The 23,423-nt window shown below is 32.4% G+C and overlaps 1 protein-coding gene across 1 annotated transcript in view; it reads right to left on the bottom strand.

Moving 5' to 3' along the window:
- Nucleotides 1–16,675: 16,675 nt before the first annotated feature.
- pkdccb (protein kinase domain containing, cytoplasmic b) overlaps nt 16,676–23,423 on the bottom strand; it is a 9,297-nt gene continuing 2,549 nt past the window's right edge. Inside the window, exons 3-7 of the mRNA XM_073827434.1 lie at nt 22,675–22,946; nt 22,340–22,419; nt 22,141–22,248; nt 19,436–19,612; nt 16,676–17,369 (exon numbers count right to left, since the gene is read on the bottom strand). Of these exons, the coding sequence (XP_073683535.1) occupies nt 17,266–17,369; nt 19,436–19,612; nt 22,141–22,248; nt 22,340–22,419; nt 22,675–22,946 (741 nt within the window). The 3' untranslated portion in view covers nt 16,676–17,265. The remainder of the gene's footprint in view (nt 17,370–19,435; nt 19,613–22,140; nt 22,249–22,339; nt 22,420–22,674; nt 22,947–23,423) is intronic.

Here is a 23,423-nt window from a genome sequence, read left to right as displayed (position 1 = left end):
ATGTAAGCAACATGAATGTACACTTTTAAGTTTTTGAGAAAACAATGTTTATGCGTGCATTTTGAAAAACTAAATTTTTGAAGTCACTGAAATAAGGTCATCTAACACATACAGAATATTTATTCTCGGGACTTTCGAGAATTGGATGTGGTAGGCTTGGTTTTTTTCTACCAAATGATGTGAAAATCATCTAGTTCACTTGTTTTCACAAAACAGTATATAGATTTAAATTTTTGAAGACACTTTTTGTTTAGAATGGCTGTATGCGAGAAGGCGTGAATGATCATGAATAATGCTGTGATTTACACCTGAGAAGACAAAGACCTGCATAATGAGCCGCATAATGAGCCATTCAGTCGGATGTTGACTGAGAGGAAACAACAGAAAGAATAAAGGAAAAATGAAAGGACAAAATAAATATATATTTAGTTTGAAGCGTATTTTGAATATATTTAACTATCACACAAAATAACTTGTCTTTCACTTGTGAGTGCAGTTAAACTTTTTATTAGGAACAAAAGTAATAAACAACACAGAAGTCAAGATGTCGAGGGTGCAATATCCAAATCACTTGCAGGAAACTTGAACACAGGAAAACGGGGAACAGCAGAAACTGCAAAGAAAACAAGTAGATGTGAGCAACACAATGATCTGACAAAGACAGAGCTAACATGGAGAAAACACATACACTACCAGCCAAACTTTTTATTATTAAAAGTTTTTTTTTTTTTTAAGTGAGCAGTTTTTTTTACATAGTAAACCTATTTCACAAAATTAGATAATTATTTTTCTTTAAAAAAGTACCTTTGACTGGTAGTGTATAGCATAGGCGTATAACAGTTAGGTGCAAATAAAACAGTGTGAGATAAATACAGGTGTAAGGTTTGTAATGAAGTGATACAGGAGAAACCATACATCTTCTACCTTTCATACAGATTACTTAAAAAGAGAATAGTAGTTTTTTATTTGAATTGGTTTATGTAAAAAGTAAACATTTCAAGCTTTCTACAAGTAAATGCATTATGTCTGTGAGGCACGTAATCACTTAGATTTAGGTTTCATGCACGTTAGTTTCATTTACGTGTCTGTGAAAAGATATAACAGAGACAGTGAAGGCAGAGCGCGTGCCCTGACTGTTTTCTTATTTTCATAAAAGCACAGTGTATACAAATAAAAATATACCCTCTACAGTTTCGAATGATGTATTGGTTGTATTTGTACGATCAAAACTGACGGAGAATTTTACATTCTTTTCGGAGTTATTACAAAAGCGTGCCTCAAATGCGCCAGCGCGTTTTTCGACCAAAGTTGAAACATCCTGTCATCATGAGACATTTAGATGCAGTGAAATGAAACATACTTTATAATGTTTCACTTGCTGTAGTCAGGAAATACAGTTGGCAAAAAGTCTTAACTGGTAAAATGTGTGCACATTCTGTCACAGTAACAACTTACAAATATAAAAGAAAAAAACTTACTTGTGTAAATATCTCATCTGCTGGTTCACGCCATGTCTCATTTAATGTTCATCTTCTGAAGTAAGTTTTATTCCTGACAGCCCGTCTTCTTCCAGAAAGAACTAACTTGAAAGAAAAGAAACTGCTTTCTCCTTTGTTTACTGTGATATGGGCGTCTACTTTTGGCGCGGCGCCCTCACGTGGACGATTTGAATATGAAAAGATCGAATCGCTCTTGGGCGTGATCTAATTAAAACTAATGAAGCAGACAAGAGAGACTGGACATCGTGTTGGTTTCATACGGATTACTTTATCACAGAATATTTGATTTCAATAAACATTACTTTATTTGAAAGTATAGATATCAAGCTTTCTCTAGACATATTGCTCATGTCTCTGTGTTGTGTATTGGCTGAGTTATAGTCTATTTTAATGACGCGTTTCTGAACGAAGATCACGGAGATCAACGCGGCAGACAGCACACCCTTTTTGTTTTCTTTATTTTGTAAAATCACAATATTTTTTTGGTTTTGTGAGTATATACAAATAAAAGTAGACCCTTTACAGATTCGATTGATGTACTGCTTTTATCTGTACAATCAGAGATGACCGAGTAATTGAAGTTCCTTTTGGGAAACTGCCACAAAACGCGTATACGCGTGTTTGGACCCCAGGGGGTTAAGTGAGTTTTCTGCTTGAAACAAGCAAAATAATCTGCCAATGGGGTAAGAAAACTAATCCTGTTTTCTGTTTGAAATAAGATTATTTTTCTTACCCCATTGGCAGATTATTTAGCTTGTTCTAAGCAAAAACGCACTTAATTTTGACTTGTTTTTTTCTGAAAACAAGAAAATATTTTTTACTCATCTAGAAAATCCTTCTTGATTTAAATTTTTTTTAGATATTTTGGCTGGAAACAAGACAAATCTAAGTAAGAAAAGCATTTTTTTTGCAGTGTAGTCTTGTTTCTACGGGGAAAAATAAATTAAATGCAATTTGCTTAAAATAAGTAAAATTATCTGCCAGTGTAGTAAGTAAAATATTCTTGTTTTAAGAGTATTTTACTTACCCCACTGGCAGATAATTTTACTCGTTTCCAGAGGGAAAAAACTAAATTAAGTGCATTTAGCTTAAAACAAGATTAAATATATAATGTCATTTTGCTAATCTAGTAAATGCATCCTAATTTAAGAATTTTCAGATATTTTGACTAGAAACAAGATAAATATACTAAGTAAGATAAGCCCTTTTTTGCAGTGCAATCGCGAGTTACTAGTGTTGGGGAAAGTTACCTTTAAAAGTAATGCATTACAACATTGCTTTACTACCTAAAAAGTAACTAATTACGTTACTTAGTTACTTTTTATGGAACGTAAAGCATTACATTACTTTTGCATTACTTTTTTAAATCTGGGCAGGGTTTCCTTGTTTGTTTTTTATTATAAAAGGTTTGATTTTTAGGAAATGTAAAAGCCCTTTCACACCAAAAAATTAAATGAATAAGCCTAAGGCTGAAGGAAAAGTAAATTCACCTCTGTACAGTAGAACTGTAGGAAAAGGAAGTTCAACATTCTTCAGTAATGAGAAAAATGAAGCACAAATATTAGCTAATGTAAAGTAAATTTTGCAAAAAATGCTTTTCTTACTTAGATTTTTATCTTGTTTCCAGACAAAATATCTAAAAATTCCTTAATCAAGAAGAATTTTCTAGACGAGTAAAAATTATTGTCTTCAGTTTTATTTATTTATTTATTTTTTACTTTTATTGTTTTCAGAAAAAACAAGTCTAAATTATGTGGGTTTTTGCTTAGAACAAGCAAAATAAACTTCCAAAGGGGTAAGCAAAATAAAAATCTTATTTCAAGCAGAAAACAATTGGCAGATTATTTAGCTTGTTTCACGCAAACACACACTTGAACACACTTCATTTTAACTCATTTTTTTACTCATCTAGAAAATTCTTCTTGATTTAGGAATTTTAGATATTTTGTCTGGAAACAAGACAAAATATCTAAGTAAGAAAAGCATTTTTTGCAGTGTGCTTATTAGTATGGTTGAATTGGATCAACACAGGTCAGCAGCAAAGACATTGGTTAATGAAACAGGATTAAATAAAGAAAAAAAGTAACAGATATTTTCTTGTAAATGAAAAAGTAATGCGTTACTTTACTAGTTACATGAAAAAAGTAATCTGATTACGTAACTAGCGTTCCTTTAATAGGTTACCCCCAACACTGCGAGTTACTGTCATTATCCTTAGTTAATACAACCGACAGTTTTCTAGCTAGCTATGCCCTTGCCATGTAAATGCATATTACCTGGTGTGACGATGATTTACAAAACAACTCGGTCTCCTTTAGCGGTATTTTATAGTTGAGAGAGGCGTCTGCGTCTGGGCGTGGTTTCAGTGCGAACAGCATGCTGCTTATTTTTTCAAGTTTTGATTAAAATTTCAATTTTTGATATTTTACCTGAAGAATTCTTTGGTTTTTCAGCATTTTTGTGTGTTAGAACCAATTCCAGCAATGACTGTATGATTTTGAGATCCATCTTTTCACACTGAGGACAACTGAGGCGCTCATATGCAACTATTAGCCTACAGAAGGTTAAAACGCTGATGCTTAAGAAGGAAAAACTATGCGTTAAGAGCCAGGGGGTGAACACTTTTGGAATTTGAAGATCAGGGTAAACTTATTTTGTCTTCTGTGAAAAATGTATCTTATGTAGCTTCTGAAGGGCAGTACTATAAATGAAAAAAAAAAAGATACTTAGGCAAAATAAGAAAAATGTACACCTCCTCATTCCATTCAAAAGTTTTCACCCTCTGGCTCATAATTCATAATTTTTCCTTCTAAAGCATCAGTGAGTGTTTAAACCTTATATAATAGTCCCTCAGTTGTCCTCAGTGTGAAAAGATGGATCTCTAGGTAAACTTTTAAACAGGGTTATTTTTATAAACTATAGTGGACTATAGGTTAACGTCTTTTATGTGAAATATCTTATTCAGGTCAGTACTAAATAAAAAAATAGCATGCATAATGTATGATCTCTCTTATTTTGGTAAAATAATTAACATTTTGCAGATTCTGCAGGGTGTGTGTATCTTCATTTTTTATGTTTTAAAATTTTAAATAAGAAAGAAAAAACCTTATTTGACAGTTTTAGCTCTTTGCATAATACAAATTATGATCCCCGCTATACAGTGTGTGAATTGGGAGAGTTTGCAAGCACACCACAAGGTGGCACTGTTGTTGCAAAGTTAAATTTGAGCTCTCTGTTGATTTATTTAGCTGCTTTTGGATTTTGGAAATGGAAATGGAAAACCCTAACACTAAGAACTAATATGCTATTCTGTACTCTCTAATTAACAAAAAGTGCAAAAAGCTAATTAACTGTGCATTTCCCAGCCATATTTCCCAGTTCACTGCAAAAAAAATGCTTTTCTTACTTAGATTTTTAGTCTTGTTTCCAGCCAAAATATCTAAAAATTCCCTATTGGCAGATTAATGTTCTTGTTTTGAAGCAAAAAAAAAAAAAAAAAAAAAAAACTTAATTTTGAATTGTTTTTTCAGAAAACAAGACAATCATTTTTACTCGTCTAGAAAATCCTTCTTGATTTAAGAATGTTTTGATATTTTGGCTGGAAACAAGACAAAAAATCGAAGTACGAAAAGCATTTTTTTGCAGTGTAGTCCTTCATTGACACAAACCTGAAATTCTATCATTACCATTAATTTAAATTACAAATATAACAATACTATGGGTTAAAATCTGATTCCCCATGCACATTTATAAAACTTTCACCTACTGCACATTTTTTTCTCTCTCTTTCTCTCTTTAAAAGACTATTGTTTTCTGTTTTGTAAGTTTCTAAATCTTTCCAAGTTCTTTTTGGACCCTGCTTTAGTCCCTCCTGGTGTATATAGACCCCTGTTTAGAAACCACTAAACTAATTGACATTTAATGCCATTCTGAATTTACTATTTGGAACCTTTCAGGTGTTTTGATATTTTTAGATTTGCCTCTAACTGATCAACATCACATGTATTTTGCATTTTAGAGAGTTCACGATAGGTTACAGTAAACTATGCCAAGTGTTTGACTTTCAAAAATATGTTTGCTTTGGGGGAGCCTCTCTGAAAACACTGAAGGTCACTCTTAGGTCCCCATCAACACCTTGGTAAGCTTTCAACTGAGAGAGAGTTGCCAGATTACCTCTGTGGTCTTTCTGTATTGTTTAGGGTACAATGTCAGGAACCTACGCAAGAAAGTCATTCACATGGCTCTGAATCAGTTTGGCTGAGTCTCTGTTCTCTGCTGGACTTCTGTAGCCCCTTTGAGAGACCTCCACATGGTTGAATCCTTATTTGCGAAAGAGCGCGGGGGGCTCACTCTCTCCAAACGTAACTTCACCCCCATGTCAAAAGCAACCTCCAAACATAACCTCAACCCCCACCTCAAACAGAATCCCATCCAGTCCTGGTTGTTTTCTCAGAGTAATCGCTGAACATTACTTTTACTGCTCTAATGTACTCCTGAAACACACAAAATTGCTGCCCATTATCACAAATTGATCGTAAAAGGCCTGAGAGTCATGCTAAATAGCGTTTAAAGAGGCCCTTGTACACATGACAGATTTTACAACACCAAAGATTACGTGTCTTTACATATTAAAAAAAGGAAGGTGGACATTTGAGCAAATGTGCGTGCCAGAAACTCTTACAGGAATGACAGAAAGCTAGTTTGGTGACTCATTGGTCCATTTGGCTGTGATTTGCATTTAATTAATATTCTTGAAAGACATGCACTGGCTCTATTGTAACAATGCTGACTAATGAACTCCTAATGGTGCCAGATTTAACAGTCTCCTGACTGATTCCTTAACTGTTTTATGGATATTGGGGCAATCTGCTAATTACAGTAGAGACTTTACACATTGTGCCGGCGTCTGAAAGTTTTTATGCTAACTGTGATAATAAGACTATTGAATAAGTTAGATTAGATTTTCTGAACTCTTTTACTTATAGTCGAAAATAAATAACAGTTCTTGTATTTGATTTGACAGCGTATTTGATCATGTGTAGCTGGAATATAGTGTCATTTATAAATTATGTAAATATGAATTCAGATATTTGATTAACTTTTTGATTCTGATAAAATGTTCATATTTCATCTTTAAAATCCATTCACTAGCTGATTCATAACTTATATGGCTATATGCAATTTTCTGAAATTTAAACTCGCGACTGACACCTGTGGCCAAAAAACGGAACTGCTCTTCCTTTCTGCTCGCTCTTGCAGCGCGCGCTCGTACGTGCACACTTCACAAGTCATCCGCTGCAAAGAAGTCAACATTATGTTTACAGAGGTAAGAACAGTCAAATACATATATTGTTTGAGAAACTAAGTTTGTTTGCAATAATAGGCTAATTGCTGACTAGCGGAGGAGGCAGAGTGATCTGAAACGTTTAACATGAACGCGCTTGACGTCACATCCGCAGACGGCGCGCGAAAAATCCGACCCGACAGAAAATAGGAAAAATAGGATGCAGGCTTATAGGTGCACCCACTGTGAGCTGACAAGGTGTCAGTATGCTCATCAGGAGATGTTTGAGTCATAAATGGTCAAATAAAAAGGCTATTGTTACGTTTATTTTGGGGGAAAAGTTGCATATAGCCCCTTTAAAACTTAGTATTTCCTCAAATATATTAAAATTAATTGATAACACTTTACAATAAGGTTCATTAGTTAACATTAGTTAATTACATTAGTTAAACTAAAAATGAACAATACTTCTGCAACATTTATTAGTTAATTTCAGCATTTACTAGTGCAAAATCACAAGTTGTGTTTGTTAACGTTCGTTAATGCATTGTGAACTAACATTTTATGAACTAATATTAACAAAGGTTAATAAGAACTGTAATAAATGTATTGTTCATTCATGTTAGTTAATACATTAACTAATGTTAACAAATGACATTTTGTTGTAAAGTGTTGCCACCTTTATTTTTACTTTATTTTTATTAAATAAATATTTATTTTGTCATAGCTGCTACTAACTGAACTAATTGATTTGGTTAAAACCTTATTAATCTTTATTAAAATTGTATTTTAAAATCTTAATTTTGTCTTCTACAGTTATTTTTATTTAGGTAAAACTTTTTTTTAATATTTAATAATATTTATTAATAAATATTAATTTATTTATGCATTAATAATATTATAAATATCCATTTTGTGATAGCTGTATAAATATAAATGTATTTTGTCTGCTACTGAACTATTTTGATTCAAACTTTATTCAATATTTTAAGAATAAATATTTATTTTGTCTGCTACTGATTTTTTTTTATTCAGATAAAACTTTATTTTTTATTTTAATATTTATCAATATTGATAAAAGTATATTTATTTATATTTACTTATAAATATTAATTTATTAATGTTTATTAACAATATAATACATATTTATTTAGTCATAGCTGCTACTTAGCTATTTGATTTGATTAAAATCTTATTCACATTTATTAAAACATTTCATTTAAAAATCATTATTTTGTCGGCTACTGCTTTTTTATTCAGATAAAACTTTATTTTTTTATTTTAATATTGAATCATATTTGTTAATAAACATTAATTTATTAATATTTATTAATAATATAATGAATATTTATTTTGTCATAGCTGTATAAATATAAATGTATTTTGTCTGCTACTGAACTATTTTGATTCAAACTTTATTCATTATTTTAAGAATAAATATTTATTTTGTCATAGCTGCTAATGAGCTATTTGATTTGGTTGAAACTATTTATTAAAAAAAAATATTTTAAAATCTTTATTTTGTCTGCTACCGGATTTTTATTTATTCAGATAAAACTTTATTTTTTATTTTAATATTTATTAATATTGATAAAAGTATATGTATTTATATTTACTTATAAATATTAATTTATTAATGTTTATTAATAATATAATACATTTTTATTTAGTCATAGCTGCTACTAAGCTATTTGATTTGATTAAAATCTTATTCACATTTATTAAAACATTTCATTTAAAAATCATTATTTTGTCGGCTACTGCTTTTTTATTCAGATAAAACTTTATTTTTTTATTTTAATATTTAATAATATTTGTTAATAAATATGAATTTATTAATATTTATTAATAATATAATAAATATTTATTTTGTCATAGCTGTATAAATATAAATGTATTTTGTCTGCTACTGAACTATTTTGATTCAAACTTTATTTATTATTTTAAGAATAAATATTTATTTTGTCATAGCTGCTAATGAGCTATTTGATTTGGTTGAAACCTTATTAAGATTTATTTTAAAATCTTTATTTTGTCTGCTGCTGATTTTTTTTTATTCAGATAAAACTTTATTTTTTATTTTAATATTTATTAATATTGATATATGTATATTTATTTATATTTACTCATATATATTAATTTATTAATGTTTATTAATAATATAATAAATATTTATTTTGTCATAGCTGCTACTGAGTTATTTGATTTGGTTAAAACCTTATTAATCTTTATAAAAATATTTTATTTAAAATCTTTATTTTGTCTGCTACTGCTTTTTTTTTTATTCAGATAAAACTTTTAAGCATGGATTATTTAAAAAAAAAATCTTTATTTTGTCATAGCTGTTATTAAACTTCAAAATTTGTAGTTGTAAGTCAGACCAATAAGGCTGAAGAAACACAAGTGCCAATAATAATAAACAAAATAACGTAGTAGTTTTCTCAGATTAAACTAAAACAACGTTAAATGATTTATCTTCAATAAATCTCTGTAGATGTCAAGTATACATGTTCTAGAAACCGTAAAATCTCACGAGGTTAGAAGGCCCTCAGAAACAAAAGGCTTACAAGCTTTGATTTCTCCACCATCTGGCCCAGCACCAGAACCAGAGCCTCCAGCTCTCTGCCGGCATCTCCAGCCTCGAGCGCTCAGGCCAGCCAGACCGAGAATGATTTACAGAAGCTATGTGTCAGTCCACAACAGTGGAAAGAAGACCTGGCGGACCCACTATGATGGATGACCCTTAACTGTGACGCGACTTAAAGGCATTAGAGGAGGACAGAGAAGAGGAGGAGGAGGGGGAGTTATAGCTTCAAACACAAAGCACATGAAGCGCTACATGTAGGAGTACAAGCAGATATCTCAAGACCTTGCTGTGTTTCTGATTTTAAAACACATAAATCTTAAACTCAAGGGTGCAAATGAAAAGAATGAGAGAGGGGTAACCTGTTAACAGTGTTTATAATGAATTTTATAGTCAATGAAGGCTTTTATGGCACTGTGACCTTCAGATGAGATCATCTGATTGAGGAAACAGATTTAAATGCCACTATTAGAAACATTTAATGGTGCACTAACTAATTGCTTTTCAGACACTGCATGTCATTTCCAAGTAAAAGTATGTTATTTCCAATGTTTAAATGTAAAAAACAATTTATTGGTTTAACTTAAAAAATTAAGTAACTTGGTTGCCTTAAAATTTTGAGTTCATTGAAACTAGGAATTTCAGTTGTTACAAAGATTGTGGTTCTGTTGTATTTGTGAACTTAATGTTGCTTTGTTGTCATAACTTTGGATTATTATTATATAAATGTATTCAAGTGTTGAAGAAGATTAGGTAAACTTTCAAATTTAAGTTCATTCAACAACAAATGTACAAAAAAAAAATTCAAAAAAAAAAAAAAAGCTGAATAAACAAGCTTTCCATTGATGTATAGTTTGTTAAAATAGGACAATATTGCCTGAGATACAACTATTTGAATATCTGGAATCTGAGAGTGCAAAAAAAAAAATACAAATATTGAGAAAATCACCTTTAAAGTCGCCCAAATAAAGTTCTTAGCAATGCAAATTACGAATCAAAAATTAAGTTTTGATATATTTATGGTAGGAAATTTACAAAATATCTTTATGGAACATGAACTTTACTTAATATCCTAAAGATTTTTGGCATAAAAGAAAAATCGATTATTTTGACCCATACACTCTTAAAAAAAAAGGTGCTTCACGATGCCATAGAAGAATCTTTTTTTGTCTGAATGGTTCCATAAAGAACCTTTAACATCTGAATAACCTTTCTGTTTCACAAAAGCTTCTTTGTGGTGAAAGAAGGTTCTTCAGATTATAAAAAGATAAAAAAGAGATGGTTCTTTAAAGAACCTTTGACTGAATGGTTCTTTGCGGAACCAAAAATGGTTCTTCTATGGCATCGCTGTGAAGAACCTTTTAAAGCACCTTTATTTTTAAGAGTGTACAATACACAAACCTTGTAGACATGCCCTCTAAGATGGCTGAGGAACATCTTCTGTCTGCAGGGTTGCCAGGTTTTCAAAACAAATCCCACCCAATTGCTAGTCAAAACTAGCCCAGTCGTGTTTTGGAGCAGTCCCCCGGTAAAAATCGCATTATGGGGGGTAAATAAAATTTTTTGGGTGGGTTTCCCCTGGTAAAATTTGCATTCCAAGGTATAAATATCACGTTATTGGGGTCGCTTACATGTATACATGAAAGGCAACCAGCGCACTTGACGGTCTACAACAGTCTTCACAAGTTCTCACGATAAGTGATATTGAGAATGTGATATTGTTATTGAATTGATGTAACACATTTGTGACTCTGAGCACAAAACCAGTCTTAAGTAGAACAGGTATTTTGTAGCAATAGCCAACAATACACTGTATGGGTCAAAATGATTGATTTTTCTTTTAGGCCAAAAATCATTAGGATATTTAGTAAAGATAATGTTGTCACGTAATGATAAAGGGTCTGGGTCCAAATGCAGGAGAGTGTATTTAATTGACAATAAACAGATAAACAAACAAACAAACGGCCAACACGGCACACACGACTGGATCTGGGCAGGAGCAGGATTCACATAAAACTTGAAAACAGAGACAGGAAACAAACCATACGGAAGACAGCATACAGGAAACAATGCAGACTCACCAGGGTAGTGGAAGTGTGGAGATTATAAAGACAAATCATAAGTGTTATCAGCTGGGGAAGACAGGTGACAATCAAGGCAGGTGCAACAATCAGGGAAGTGTAGTGCAGGGAAGGGAAAACAGCGACATCATGTGGCGAAGGGAAAGGCAGCAGCCCAGAGTCATGACAAATGTTCCATGAAGACATTTTGTAAATTTTCTACCATAAATATATCAAAACTTAATTTTTGATTAGTAATATGCATTGCTAAGAACTTCATTTGGACAACTTTTTTTAGGCAATTTTCTCAATGTTTAGATTTTTTTTGCACTCTCAGATTCCAGATTTTCAAATAGTTGTATCTCGACCAAATATTTCCCTATCCAAATAAACCATACATCAATTGAAAGTTCATTTCCTCAGATTTCAGATGTTTTATTAATCTCAAACTAAAAATTACCCGTATGACCGGTTTTGTGGTCCAGGGCCACATTTGTTAACTTAATGTCATTTTGTTGTCATAACTTTGGATTAAATACTTTATCAATTTATTCAAGCGACCAAGAGGATTAGATAAACTTTCAAATTCAAGTTCATTCAACTACATATAGTTTGTTATAACAATTACCAAATTACCAATTACCATTTAACTACATTATGGCTACATTATGAGTTCAATAAACTTATAAATGTAATATTCATGCATCTGAACATAGAATAAATAAACTTTCCATTGATGTATGGTTTGTTAGGATAGGACAATATTTGGCCGAGATACAACTATTTGAAAATCTGAAATCTGAGGGTGAAAAAAAAATCTAAATCTAAATATTGAGACAAAGACAGTCGCCTTTAAAGTTTAACACAAACCTTGTGGAGATGCTCACTAAGATGGCTGACAAATGTCTTTTATGTAGGGTTGCCAGGTTTTCACAACAAAACCCACCCAATTGCTACTCAAAACTAGCCCGGTCGTATTTATGAGCGGAGTGCATTCAGGGGGTAAATGCACTTTTTTGGTGGGGTTCCCCTGGTAAAATTAGCATTCAAGGGGCTAAATATCACGTTATTGGGGTCGCTTCAACCCACACACATTAAAGGCAACCCGCGGACGTGTGGTATTGAGAATGCAATAGTGTTACTGAATTGATTTAACACATTTTTTTAAGTTGAGGGGTCAAATACTCAAGTTCAGTCAACTTACAAATGACCTGAGACAGTGAAAACTTAGAAAAGTTCATTTGTTCATTCAACTTAGAGAAGTTGAATGATCAAATAAAAAACTGCAACAAAATCTTGAATCAACTAAACTGCAAAATATTTTTTTTCCAGTGTTCTTTGAACAACTTAAGTAGGAATTAAATTAAGTCTATGTGTATTTCAGCATTATATGACACTGGACCACAAAAAAAGACAAAAGGGTCAATTTTTTGAAAATAAGATTCATACATCATCTGAAAGCTCAATGAAAAAGCTTTCCAATGATGTTTGTAATATTTGGTTGAGATATAACTATGAATCCAACAATGCAAAAATTCAAAATATGGACAAAATCGCCTTTAAAGTTGTCCAAAGTTCTTAGCAATGCATTTTTTACTAATCAAAAATTAAGCTTTGATGTATTTACAGTAGAAAATCTACAAAATATCTTCATGGAACATGATCTTTACTCAATATCCTAATGATTTTTGGCATTAAAAAGTCGATCATTTTGACCCATACAATGTATTGTTGCCTATATCTACAAATATAGGCTACCCATGCGACTTATGACTGTTTTTGTGGTCACATATTTCTTAAGTGGCCTTTTATTCTATTAATATTACATTACATGCAAGTACAGCTTCTTTTTTTTACAAGCATAAAGAAGCTCAATTGATTTAAAAAGCTACCATTGATTTATTTCAGATTCAAATGTTATTAAAAGCTGTACTTGTATACCTATTACCTAGAAAATAGCTGCCCGGAGGCAGAGGCCAAAAATGGTGGAGTGAACTGCTTTAAAAGGACTTTGATTATGCTCTCAAAACTGGGTCTCCTGAAGCTTATCCTGTATTAGCAGTGTCAATGTACACACAAGTCAGAGGAGAGAACTGAATCCTCCACAGAAATCTCTTGAAGTTCCTCGCGGCTTTACGTACACAAATGCAACATATTTCTAAACCACAAGCTCTGGCTTGCTTTTGGGCTACATATCATTTCCAGATGGAGGTCATGAATAAGAGTGATAGAAATAAGTTGAGTGAAACAGGAAACTAAAGAAACAAAATGGCAGGGAAAGAGCAGGGCGCAATAACAATCCACTTCAACGCCACACAACTGACCGGCTGTCAGTTAAAGCCACAGAAACACAGAGCCCCAGTATGAGACACTGGGAGGTAAGGATGACAGGAATCCCTATGTATCCTTACCTCAAAAAACAAACAGCAGAAACGTACTGTAAGTTTGGTAGCTAATGCGGGGGTGTGGGCGATGTGACTGTGATTCAGACTGCGATTCGGGAGCCAACACAAATAGAGAGGAAAGAGCCAGAAGTTGCCAACATGTTCTTTCATTCTTGACATTGTGAAGCATATGTTGCGCTTTTCAAAAAGCCTAGAGTGTGTTTTAAACGCTGTAGTGTTTCCATCTGTGTGCTGTGATGCATGGTCTTGCGAGTTTGGCCAAAAACAGCTACGAGTCATGTCTGCCATTACTGTGTCGGTGCACAAGCCAAGAAAAACACAGCGGAATCCAGAAATGTAATTGTGGGATGAAAGGTTGCAAACCCCAATTGATAGTCGTTGTGTTTTTTGGACTTAGAAACACACTGGAAGCCACAAAGTGAGGGTAGTGGCATCTCTGTAAGGGACACTGACAAATAAGTGTGTCATTAAAGGGAAAAAAACCTTTAAAAATTCTAGTTTAAAACACGTGTGTCAAGTTTTTAGAAATGTACTCACTGCATTCATGATGATTCTATTTATTGATTTAAATTTACATAAGTTTACATTTAATGGCTTAAAAAATGTGCATGTGTGTCTGTTGACAAACTAAATTAACCAACCTTGTCATTAAAAGGTCAAATCCTCCAATTATCCAAGATTTTTGGACCTTGACAATATATATATATATATATATATATATATATATATATATACATATTACTCCTGTCATCAGTTTAACATGATAATTTAGAAATCAATATAATATGCTGATTTATAACCATTTATTTTAAAAAAGGTAACAATGTAAATCTATTTTTCTTATAATTTAACACATGCTAGCTGAGTAAAAATAGTAATTTACTTCAAAAAAAAAAAAAGCAAAAAAATCTACAATAGTGTATATTGTTACAAAACATTTATATTTTAAATAAATGCTGTTCTTTTTAACTTTTTACTCCCTAAAGAATCCTGAATAAATTATATATACAGTATATATATATATATATATATATATATATATATATACTGCCACTCAAATGTTTGGGATCAGTAACATATTTTAAAGATGCCTTTATTTGATCAAAAATACAGAAAAAACTGTATTATTCTGAAATATTATTGCAATTTTAAATAACTGTTTTCTAGTTTAATATACTTAAAAAAAAATAATTTATTCCTGTGATGCAAAGCTGAATTTTCTGCATCATTACTCCAGTCTTCAGTGTCACATGATCCTTCAGAAATCATTCTAATATGCTGAGTTATTATCAAAATTGAAAACAGTTGTGCTGCTTAATATATTTTTTGGAACCTGTGACAATTTTGTAGCTTTTTTTTCTACTTTGATCAATAAAAGGTTTAAAAGAACAGCATTTATTTAAAATAGAATAGGTTAAAATAGATTTTCTTACAATATACACTACTACTACACTAAAAAAAAAAACATTCTTTTTTTTAAAAGAAATTAATACTTTTATTCACCAAGGATGTGTTAAATTTAAAAAACATGATAGCATATATTTACATTGTTAGAAAAGATTTATATTTTAGATAAATGCTGTTTTTAACAGCATTTAAGAATCCTGGGAAAAAAAGAATCACAGCCAAAAAAAATATTTGGTAGCCCAACTGTTTCCAACATTGATAATTCTAATAATAAATCAGCATATTATAATGATTTCTGAAGGAACATGTGACATTTAAGACTACAGTAACACTTGATTAAAATTAAGGTTTGCATCACAACAATAAATAATATTTTAAAGTATATTAAAATAAAAAACAATTTTAATACTGTAATAACATTTTACAATATTACAGTTTTTATATATTTTTGATCAAATAAATGCAGCCTTGATGAGCAGAAGAGACTTCTTTAAAAAAAATTACAAAGTCTTACTCATCCCAAAACTTTTTATATATAAAATCAGCACAACAGTTTCCAACACTGATTATAAATCAGCGTATTAAAATGATTTCTGAAGGATCATGTGACACTGAAGACTGGAGTAATGATGCTGAAAATTCAGCTTTGCATCACAGGAATAAATTATATTTTGAAATATATTAAAATAGAAAACCATTGTTTAAAGCTGCAATATTATTTCACAATATTACTGTTTTTTTTCTTTATTTTTGCAGCCTTGATGAGCATAAACATCTTTAAAGTTGTAACACCCTGACATTTTTATGTTAAATATCACAAATTGTAGACCGAAAGAAAAAGTGACGTCACTACTGATTTACTCTGCAAGAAGTCATTCTCATGCCAAGTGTTTCAGATAATGTAAAATAATTGCATAAGATCTTATCAGCGGTCAAACCCCAGGAGCTCCAGGGCAAAGCGAGAAGCACAATGGCTCCCACCTAAACATTCCCTGCCCCTGAAACCATAGCAGGGCTTATCTGTGCATATCTATGTAATCATGAATGGAAACCCCTAACTAGGGCAGATGGCAGCCCCATTCGTGTGCTAACAGCAGATTTATTTTAATTGTTCTTAATGCGCCTTTGTTTTAAAGCTTCTCCATGAGAAAGGGGCCTCAAACAAGGTGCATTTACATCTAACAATTAAACTATAATGAGCCTGCGAGTGATTTATTGGCATGTGGTGGAAAGGTTTTGTATAAACTTTGTCTCCTCAGAAATACTTGGTTAAATTTCACACCTGAAAAGTGAATTAACAGAAAGCACTGATAACATTCAGATGGTAATGCCATGTGGTTAGTGCAAAAAGGTTTCTGTTAATGTGATCGGAAAACACTGACTTCTCGCCGAAGTGCTAAATAAACTGTCCGTAGTGATGAGACGCAAAAACAAACTGTGAAAAAATGAATTTTATTATTTCGCTTGTATTGAAAAAGGAGCATATCCACATAACAATAACATCTCTTTCTCTGAAAGAACTAGAAAACAGACACACCCATGGGATGAAGTACGGCTTACTTCTGATATATCTAGATTAATACATCAGTTAATGCAGGAAAGACAATGGCGCCCACTAAACATTCCTGCGCTTTTGTGGTTTCAGCAGTTTTCCGCCTATTGACACGGTTGTTCGGCGCAACAACGCTGCAAACTTCTGGCCTCATTAACATCAAAGTAAATCTGTGAAAGCGCTTGTTTTCTTTCTCCTCCTGCAGGCATCAGCCGGTGTAAAACAGGCTCAATGTCCTCGCAGTGGACCGTGCCATGTGAACGTAAGACGGGAGGAACGGTTTGAAAGCTGTATTTTTCTTTTTCTTCAGGTTAATTATACCTGAAGGGAAATCCTTTTAACCGCTCCTTGGCAGCGTGTAGGATTGGCAGGGAGATCAAACAGCCATTGAGTAAGATGCCTATAAATATAACACATTCATTTGTCTCAAATGATTTTCCCCTTCCCCCCTCAGTTCCTCTGGCTTTCTCTTTCTCAAAGCACTGCTCCCGAGGCTTTAACCCTCCTCATGTACACTGCCGAGTTCACATCTGGAACCAGATGGCTGAAGCCACTTCTGAAAGAGGCAAGAAGTCGACCTGCAGACAAGTAAAGGCAAAGAGAGCCCCTGGGTTAGATACAGCCTGTTCCAAACAGACACAAACAGTCATGATTTATAATGTTGAACAGGGGTAGTAGCCGTTTTATTGAAGGCCTGCTCATCAGACAGATATTTATTTGATGTTTCAGACGTTTTTTTGTGCCGTGTTTTGTCAAAGCGAGGCAGATGGGAAGATTTATTGCTGCCGTTTTCCATATAAAACACATTCTTTCTCAAATAACACCCCAGGAAAATCATTACTTTAATTGTTTTTTTTTTTTTATAAACTCGTAATTCTGACTTTTTTTTCTCATAATTGCACGACATAAACTTGAAATTGCAAGGTGTAAAGTCAGAATGGCAAGAAATAAGCAAGCAATTGTAAAAAAGTCACAATTCTGATAAATAGTCAGAATAGCGAGATATAAACTCACAATTCCGAATTTTTTTCCCCAGAATTGAGCAACAAACTTGCAATTGCAAGTTATAAAGTCAGAATTGCGAGACATAAACGTGCAATTTTGAGAAATAAAGTTACAATTCTGAGAAATAAAGTCACAATTCTGAGAAATAAAGTTGCAATTCTGAGAAATAAAGTCACAATTTTGAGAAATAAAGTTACAATTCTGAGAAATAAAGTCACAATTCTGAGAAATAAAGTTACAATTCTGAGAAATAAAGTCACAATTCTGAGAAATAAAGTCACAATTCTGAGAAATAAAGTTGCAATTCTGAGAAATAGTCAGAATTGCGAGATATAAACCCACAATTCCTATTTTTTTTCTCAGAATCGCACAACAAACTTACAATTGCGAGTTATAAAGTCAGAATTGTGAGATGTAAACTTGCAATTTTGAGATATAAAGTTGTAATTCTGAATTCAAGAATTGCAACTTTATTTCTCAAAATTGCAAGTTTATGTCTCACAATTCTGACTTATTATGAGATATAAACTCCCAATTCTAAATTTTTTTCTCAGAGTTGCACAATATAAACTCACAATTATGAGAAATAAAGTTGCAATTCTGAGAAATAGTCAGAATTGCGAGATATAAACTCGCAATTCAGATTTTTTTCATCAGAATCGCACAATTGTAAGTTATAAAGTTTAAAGAAATTGTGAGACAAACTTGCAATTTCGTGAAATACGGTTGCAATTCTGATTATTTCTCGGAGTTGCAACTTTATTTCTCAAAATTGCAACTTTATGTCTTGAATTCTGACTTATTATGTAATTGTGGGAGATATAAACTTACAATTCAGATTTTTTCCTCAGAACCGCATAATATAAACTCACAATTGCGAGAAATTAAGTCACAATTCTAACTATTCCCGAGAAATGTGACTATTTCTTAAAATTTCAAGTTTATGTCTCACAATTCTGACTTATTATGAGATGACTCATAGTTCTGAATTTTTTTTGAGTTGCACGATATAATCTCACAATTCTATATATAAATTCACAGTTCTGAGAAATAGTCACAATTCTGATAATAAAGTCAAAATAATCATAATACAGAATTTTTTTCTCTGAATTGTGCAATATAAACTCGCAATTCTGAGAAATAAAGCCTCAATTCTAATAAAAAAGTCACAATTCTGAGAAAAAAAAATCTGAATTGCGAGATATAAACTCACAATTCTGAGAAATAAAGTCACAATTCTGAGAAAAAAGAAAAATCAGAATTGTGAGATATGAACTCAAAATTCAGAATTTGCACAATATAAATTCAGAAAAAAAGTCATAATCGTGTGTTTATATCTTGCAATTCTGACTTTATAGCGTGCAATTGCAACTTTATATCTCAAAATTCTGAGAAACGCTGTTTTTAAAAACATCTGTTTCAAACACTTTTAGATATTTTACTGAAAGACAATACGAAAATACAATAGTGCTATGGTTGAATCTGTTTTGACTTACATATGTCTTTAATTTATCTATAAAATCAGTTGCTTGTTTTTGGTTTGATAAAATATATGTTATGCTTTTTTTATGCCTTGTAAAAGCTCCTTACAACAGCTAATGATGTAAGTAGTATCAAACAATCCAAAGCAAACACTGACCTGTCCATGTTTTTTCACTGCTGAGTGAGAAACTGGTGCACTGTGGATGAGAATTGCAGATGAGCGCGGCCTCTCTGGCACTGTGCACAGACAACACGCAGCCCTGCTGGTTGTACGACGGCCAGCATCTGTATTCCATATTTGCAACACTCCTCATTCCTTTCAGGACAGCATAATCTGCACAAAGAGGAAAAAATGCATCAAAACCATTCCAGGATCCACTCAACACTGTTGCAACACCCATCTGTAAAATATTACCACGTTCACAGACTTTAAGAGAAACGAGCCCGCTCACAGTAGAGGTGGCAGAATCTCACGTTACTAAATGTGTGCGCGGACAACAAAAGGCAGCGGTGGCTCTGCCAAAATCTCAAAACAGAAGGGAATGTGTGGAAACTTCTTTACGAGAGTTGTTGCGAACGCGCTCGGACATAAGATTTGAATATTCTTTGACAATGCTTGGCTGTTTTAATGCCCCGCACAGCTTTATTGTGGTCGTGCGATTGATTTATGGGTGTCAAAGCTCACAGGGAGGGAGTGAGAGCGTCTTACGGGCTACAAAGCTCGCCCTTGAAGATGGATTGAGTTACACAGGTTTTATGACTGAAGTACATCTTCTTAAAGGTGCAGTCGGAGACACATCACGCTGAGAGCACTGCATAGATCTGGAACGCTTTTTGCCGTAGTTATGATTGAATATGCTTGTAATCAGAGCTGGCTATTAAAGGATTACATGTAATCTGGATTACGCAATCAGATTTTAAAAATTAAGTACATGTAATTATATTAAGTTACATTTTAAAATACTCATAATCAGACTAGTTTATTACATATTATTCACACAATAACAATAAATCATTCATCATTTATTGATTCCCTCTAATTGCTCTTTTTTTAGCTTTTAAATTTTCCTTTCTAAAATAGTCTACTGCTTATATACACTCAGAAAGTCCAGTTTTGTGATATATAAACTCACAATTTTAGATTTTTTTCTCAGAATTATAAAGTAAGAGCTATAAATTGCAGAATTGCAAGTTATCAAGTCAGAACTGTGAAATATAAACTCACAATTCTGAATTTTTTCTCAGAATTGCCAATATAAATTTTGAAAAATAAAGTCACAATTTTGAAAAATAATATGGCAATTCTGAGAACTAAAGTTGCAATTCTAAGAAATAAAATCACAATGCTGAGAAATAGACTGAATTACGAGATATAAACTCACAATTGCGAGTTAAAAACTTGATATTTTGAGAAATAGTCACAATTCTGAGAAATAAAATTACAATTCTGAGAAATAGTCAGAATTGCGAGATATAAACTCAAAATATAGAATTTCTTCCTCAGAATTGCGTGATATGAACTCGTAAATTTGAGAAATAAAGTCTCAATTCTGAGAAATAAAGTTGCAATTTTGAGAAATAGTCAGAATTGCGAGATATAAACTCAAAATTGTGAGTTATAAAGTCAGAATTGTGAGACATAAACTTGCAATTTTGAGAAATAAAGTCACAATTCTGAGAAATAGACTGAATTACGAGATATAAACTCACAATTGCGATTTATAAAGTTAGAATTGCGAGTTATAAAGTCAGAATTGCAAGACATAAACTTGCAATTTTGAGAAATAAAGTCACAATTCTGAGAAATAGTCAGAACTGTGAGATATAAACTTACAATTCTGAATTTTTTTTTCAGAATTCACGATATAAACTCGTAATTTTGAGAAATAAAGTCACAAGTCTGAGAAATAATATTGCAATTATGAGAAATAGTTACGAGTTATTACGAGATATAAACTCACAATTGCAGGTTATAAAGTCAGAATTGCGAGTTACCAAATCAGAATTGCGAGACATAAACTTGCAATTTTGAGAAATACAATCATAATTCTGAAAAACAAAATCAGAAATCTGAGAAATAGTCAGAACTGTGAGATATAAACTCATAATTCAGAATTTTTTCCTTAGAATTGCGTGATATGAAGTCGTAATTTTGAGAAATAAAGTCTCAATTCTGAGAAATAAAGTCACAATTATGAGAAATAGTCAGAACTGTGAGATATAAACTCACAATTGCAGGTTATAAAGTCAGAATTGAGAGACATAAACTTGCAATTTTGAGAAATAGTCAGAAAGTCAGAATATAGTCAGAAGTGAGATATAAACTTATAATTCAGAATTTTTTCCTCAGAATTGCGTGATAAAAACTCATAATTTTGAGAAATAATGTTGCAATTCTAAGAAATAAAGTCGCAATTTTGAGAAATAAAGTCGCAGTTCAAAGAAAAAGTTAGAACTGTAAGATATAAACACAATTCAGAATTTTTTTCTCTGAATTGTGCGATAAAAACACAATGGTGTTAGCCTGTTAAACTTTTACTAAACTCACAAACCCCCTGCAGTTCCTTTATGAACCCCAGTTTGGGAAACCTTGATGTAATATAAGGTTTAATGCACTTCATGTTGTTAATTACATTGAAAGAAATATATTTTCTTACTCTTTGTATTTTTACATCATTATGGTACAAGATTATCCTGTTTAAATCAATGTGATAAACGAGTAATCTGAAAGTGATCTGATTATATTACCTAAAACGGATTACAATTTGTAAGTAATCTTCCCAGCTCTGCATGTAATGGGAGTTGAAAAATATATATTCAGCAATAAAAAAGTATAATTCAGCATTAAAATCAATGCATTACCTCTGGTTATCGATGGTGGCAAATTCTCCAAGTGCAGCCCAGATTTGTACACATGCAAAACCTCTTCAAAGTTGACCAGGGTTTCATTAATGCCTTGCTTCAAATCTCCTGTGACAGGAACATAAATTAAGCTTGCGTTATATAGCCACTTTTGCTGTGATAGCCAGTTCATCAAGATGAATTTCGCAGTGAAACTCACCTGTGGAGTTCATTATTTGCTGAATAAGAGGTTTCAGCAGTGGGGGAGCTTGATGAGGCAGTAGGTAGGTGAAGAAATACCTGGAGAGGAAAATAACGAATTCATATAATTCATCCGAAACTCGGCCAAGAACAGCGGAGAGGCAAATCACGCTGCGAGATCAATATGCAACAACCGATGCCCTGACACTCAGCGGGGTGGATAATTAATCATAACAGGCACAGGAGGAGAGAAACTGCCATGAAACTCCCTGCTCCGACCTTGCTAGACTCTTGTAAGACAACTATTTTATTATCTGGCTCAGACAATAAAGATGGAATGTAGGATGTGCTCACCTGTAGGCATTGTAGAGGTTCCTCATCTCGTTCAAGCCTTCGCAGATTCTAGAGGGGGAGCATCGGAGGGTGAAATTGCGGTGGGGAAACTGCAGCAGACAGTCTGAGTCCTCTTGACAGGCCGGTTCTTGAATACTTGCATCATCCAAGTCTGTTAACTTGAGCTCTCCTGACACCATAACAAACTGTCGAGGTTGGAAATCCAGCAGGGCTACCGAACCCAGCGGTGAGCGAGATAGATATTGAAGAAGCCGCACTAAACCAAGACAGATCTGTGGACAAACACAAATAACAGTTACTAACACTGGCAAGAGCACAGATTGTTCAATATTTTTTATTTGTGAATGTCTGCTTGTTCTTATGTTACACATAAACATATAAAATGTTGATGTTATTTTATTTGATCGTCATTTTAAAGTCTATAGTTTGCTTAGTTGGACACAATTACTCGATTAATCGTCAGAATAATCGACTGATTACTCAAATACAAAAATAATCATATATATATATATATATATATATATATATATATATATATATATATATATATATATAGGTCTATTTTTATTAACACAAAACAAATGATCTGATTACTAGATTAATCGTCAAAATAATAAACCAATTACTCAAATACCAAAATAATCATTAGTGACAGGCCTAATATATATAAATATATAATTTTAATATTTTATTTGAACAAATAATTATTGCCTTATTGCTATTATACATATTTTAAGTAATTTTTAAGT

This window comes from Garra rufa, chromosome 21 (assembly GCF_049309525.1).
Source record: "Garra rufa chromosome 21, GarRuf1.0, whole genome shotgun sequence".
Lineage (NCBI taxonomy): Eukaryota > Metazoa > Chordata > Actinopteri > Cypriniformes > Cyprinidae > Garra > Garra rufa.
This window is presented reverse-complemented; position numbering and strand designations above follow the sequence as displayed.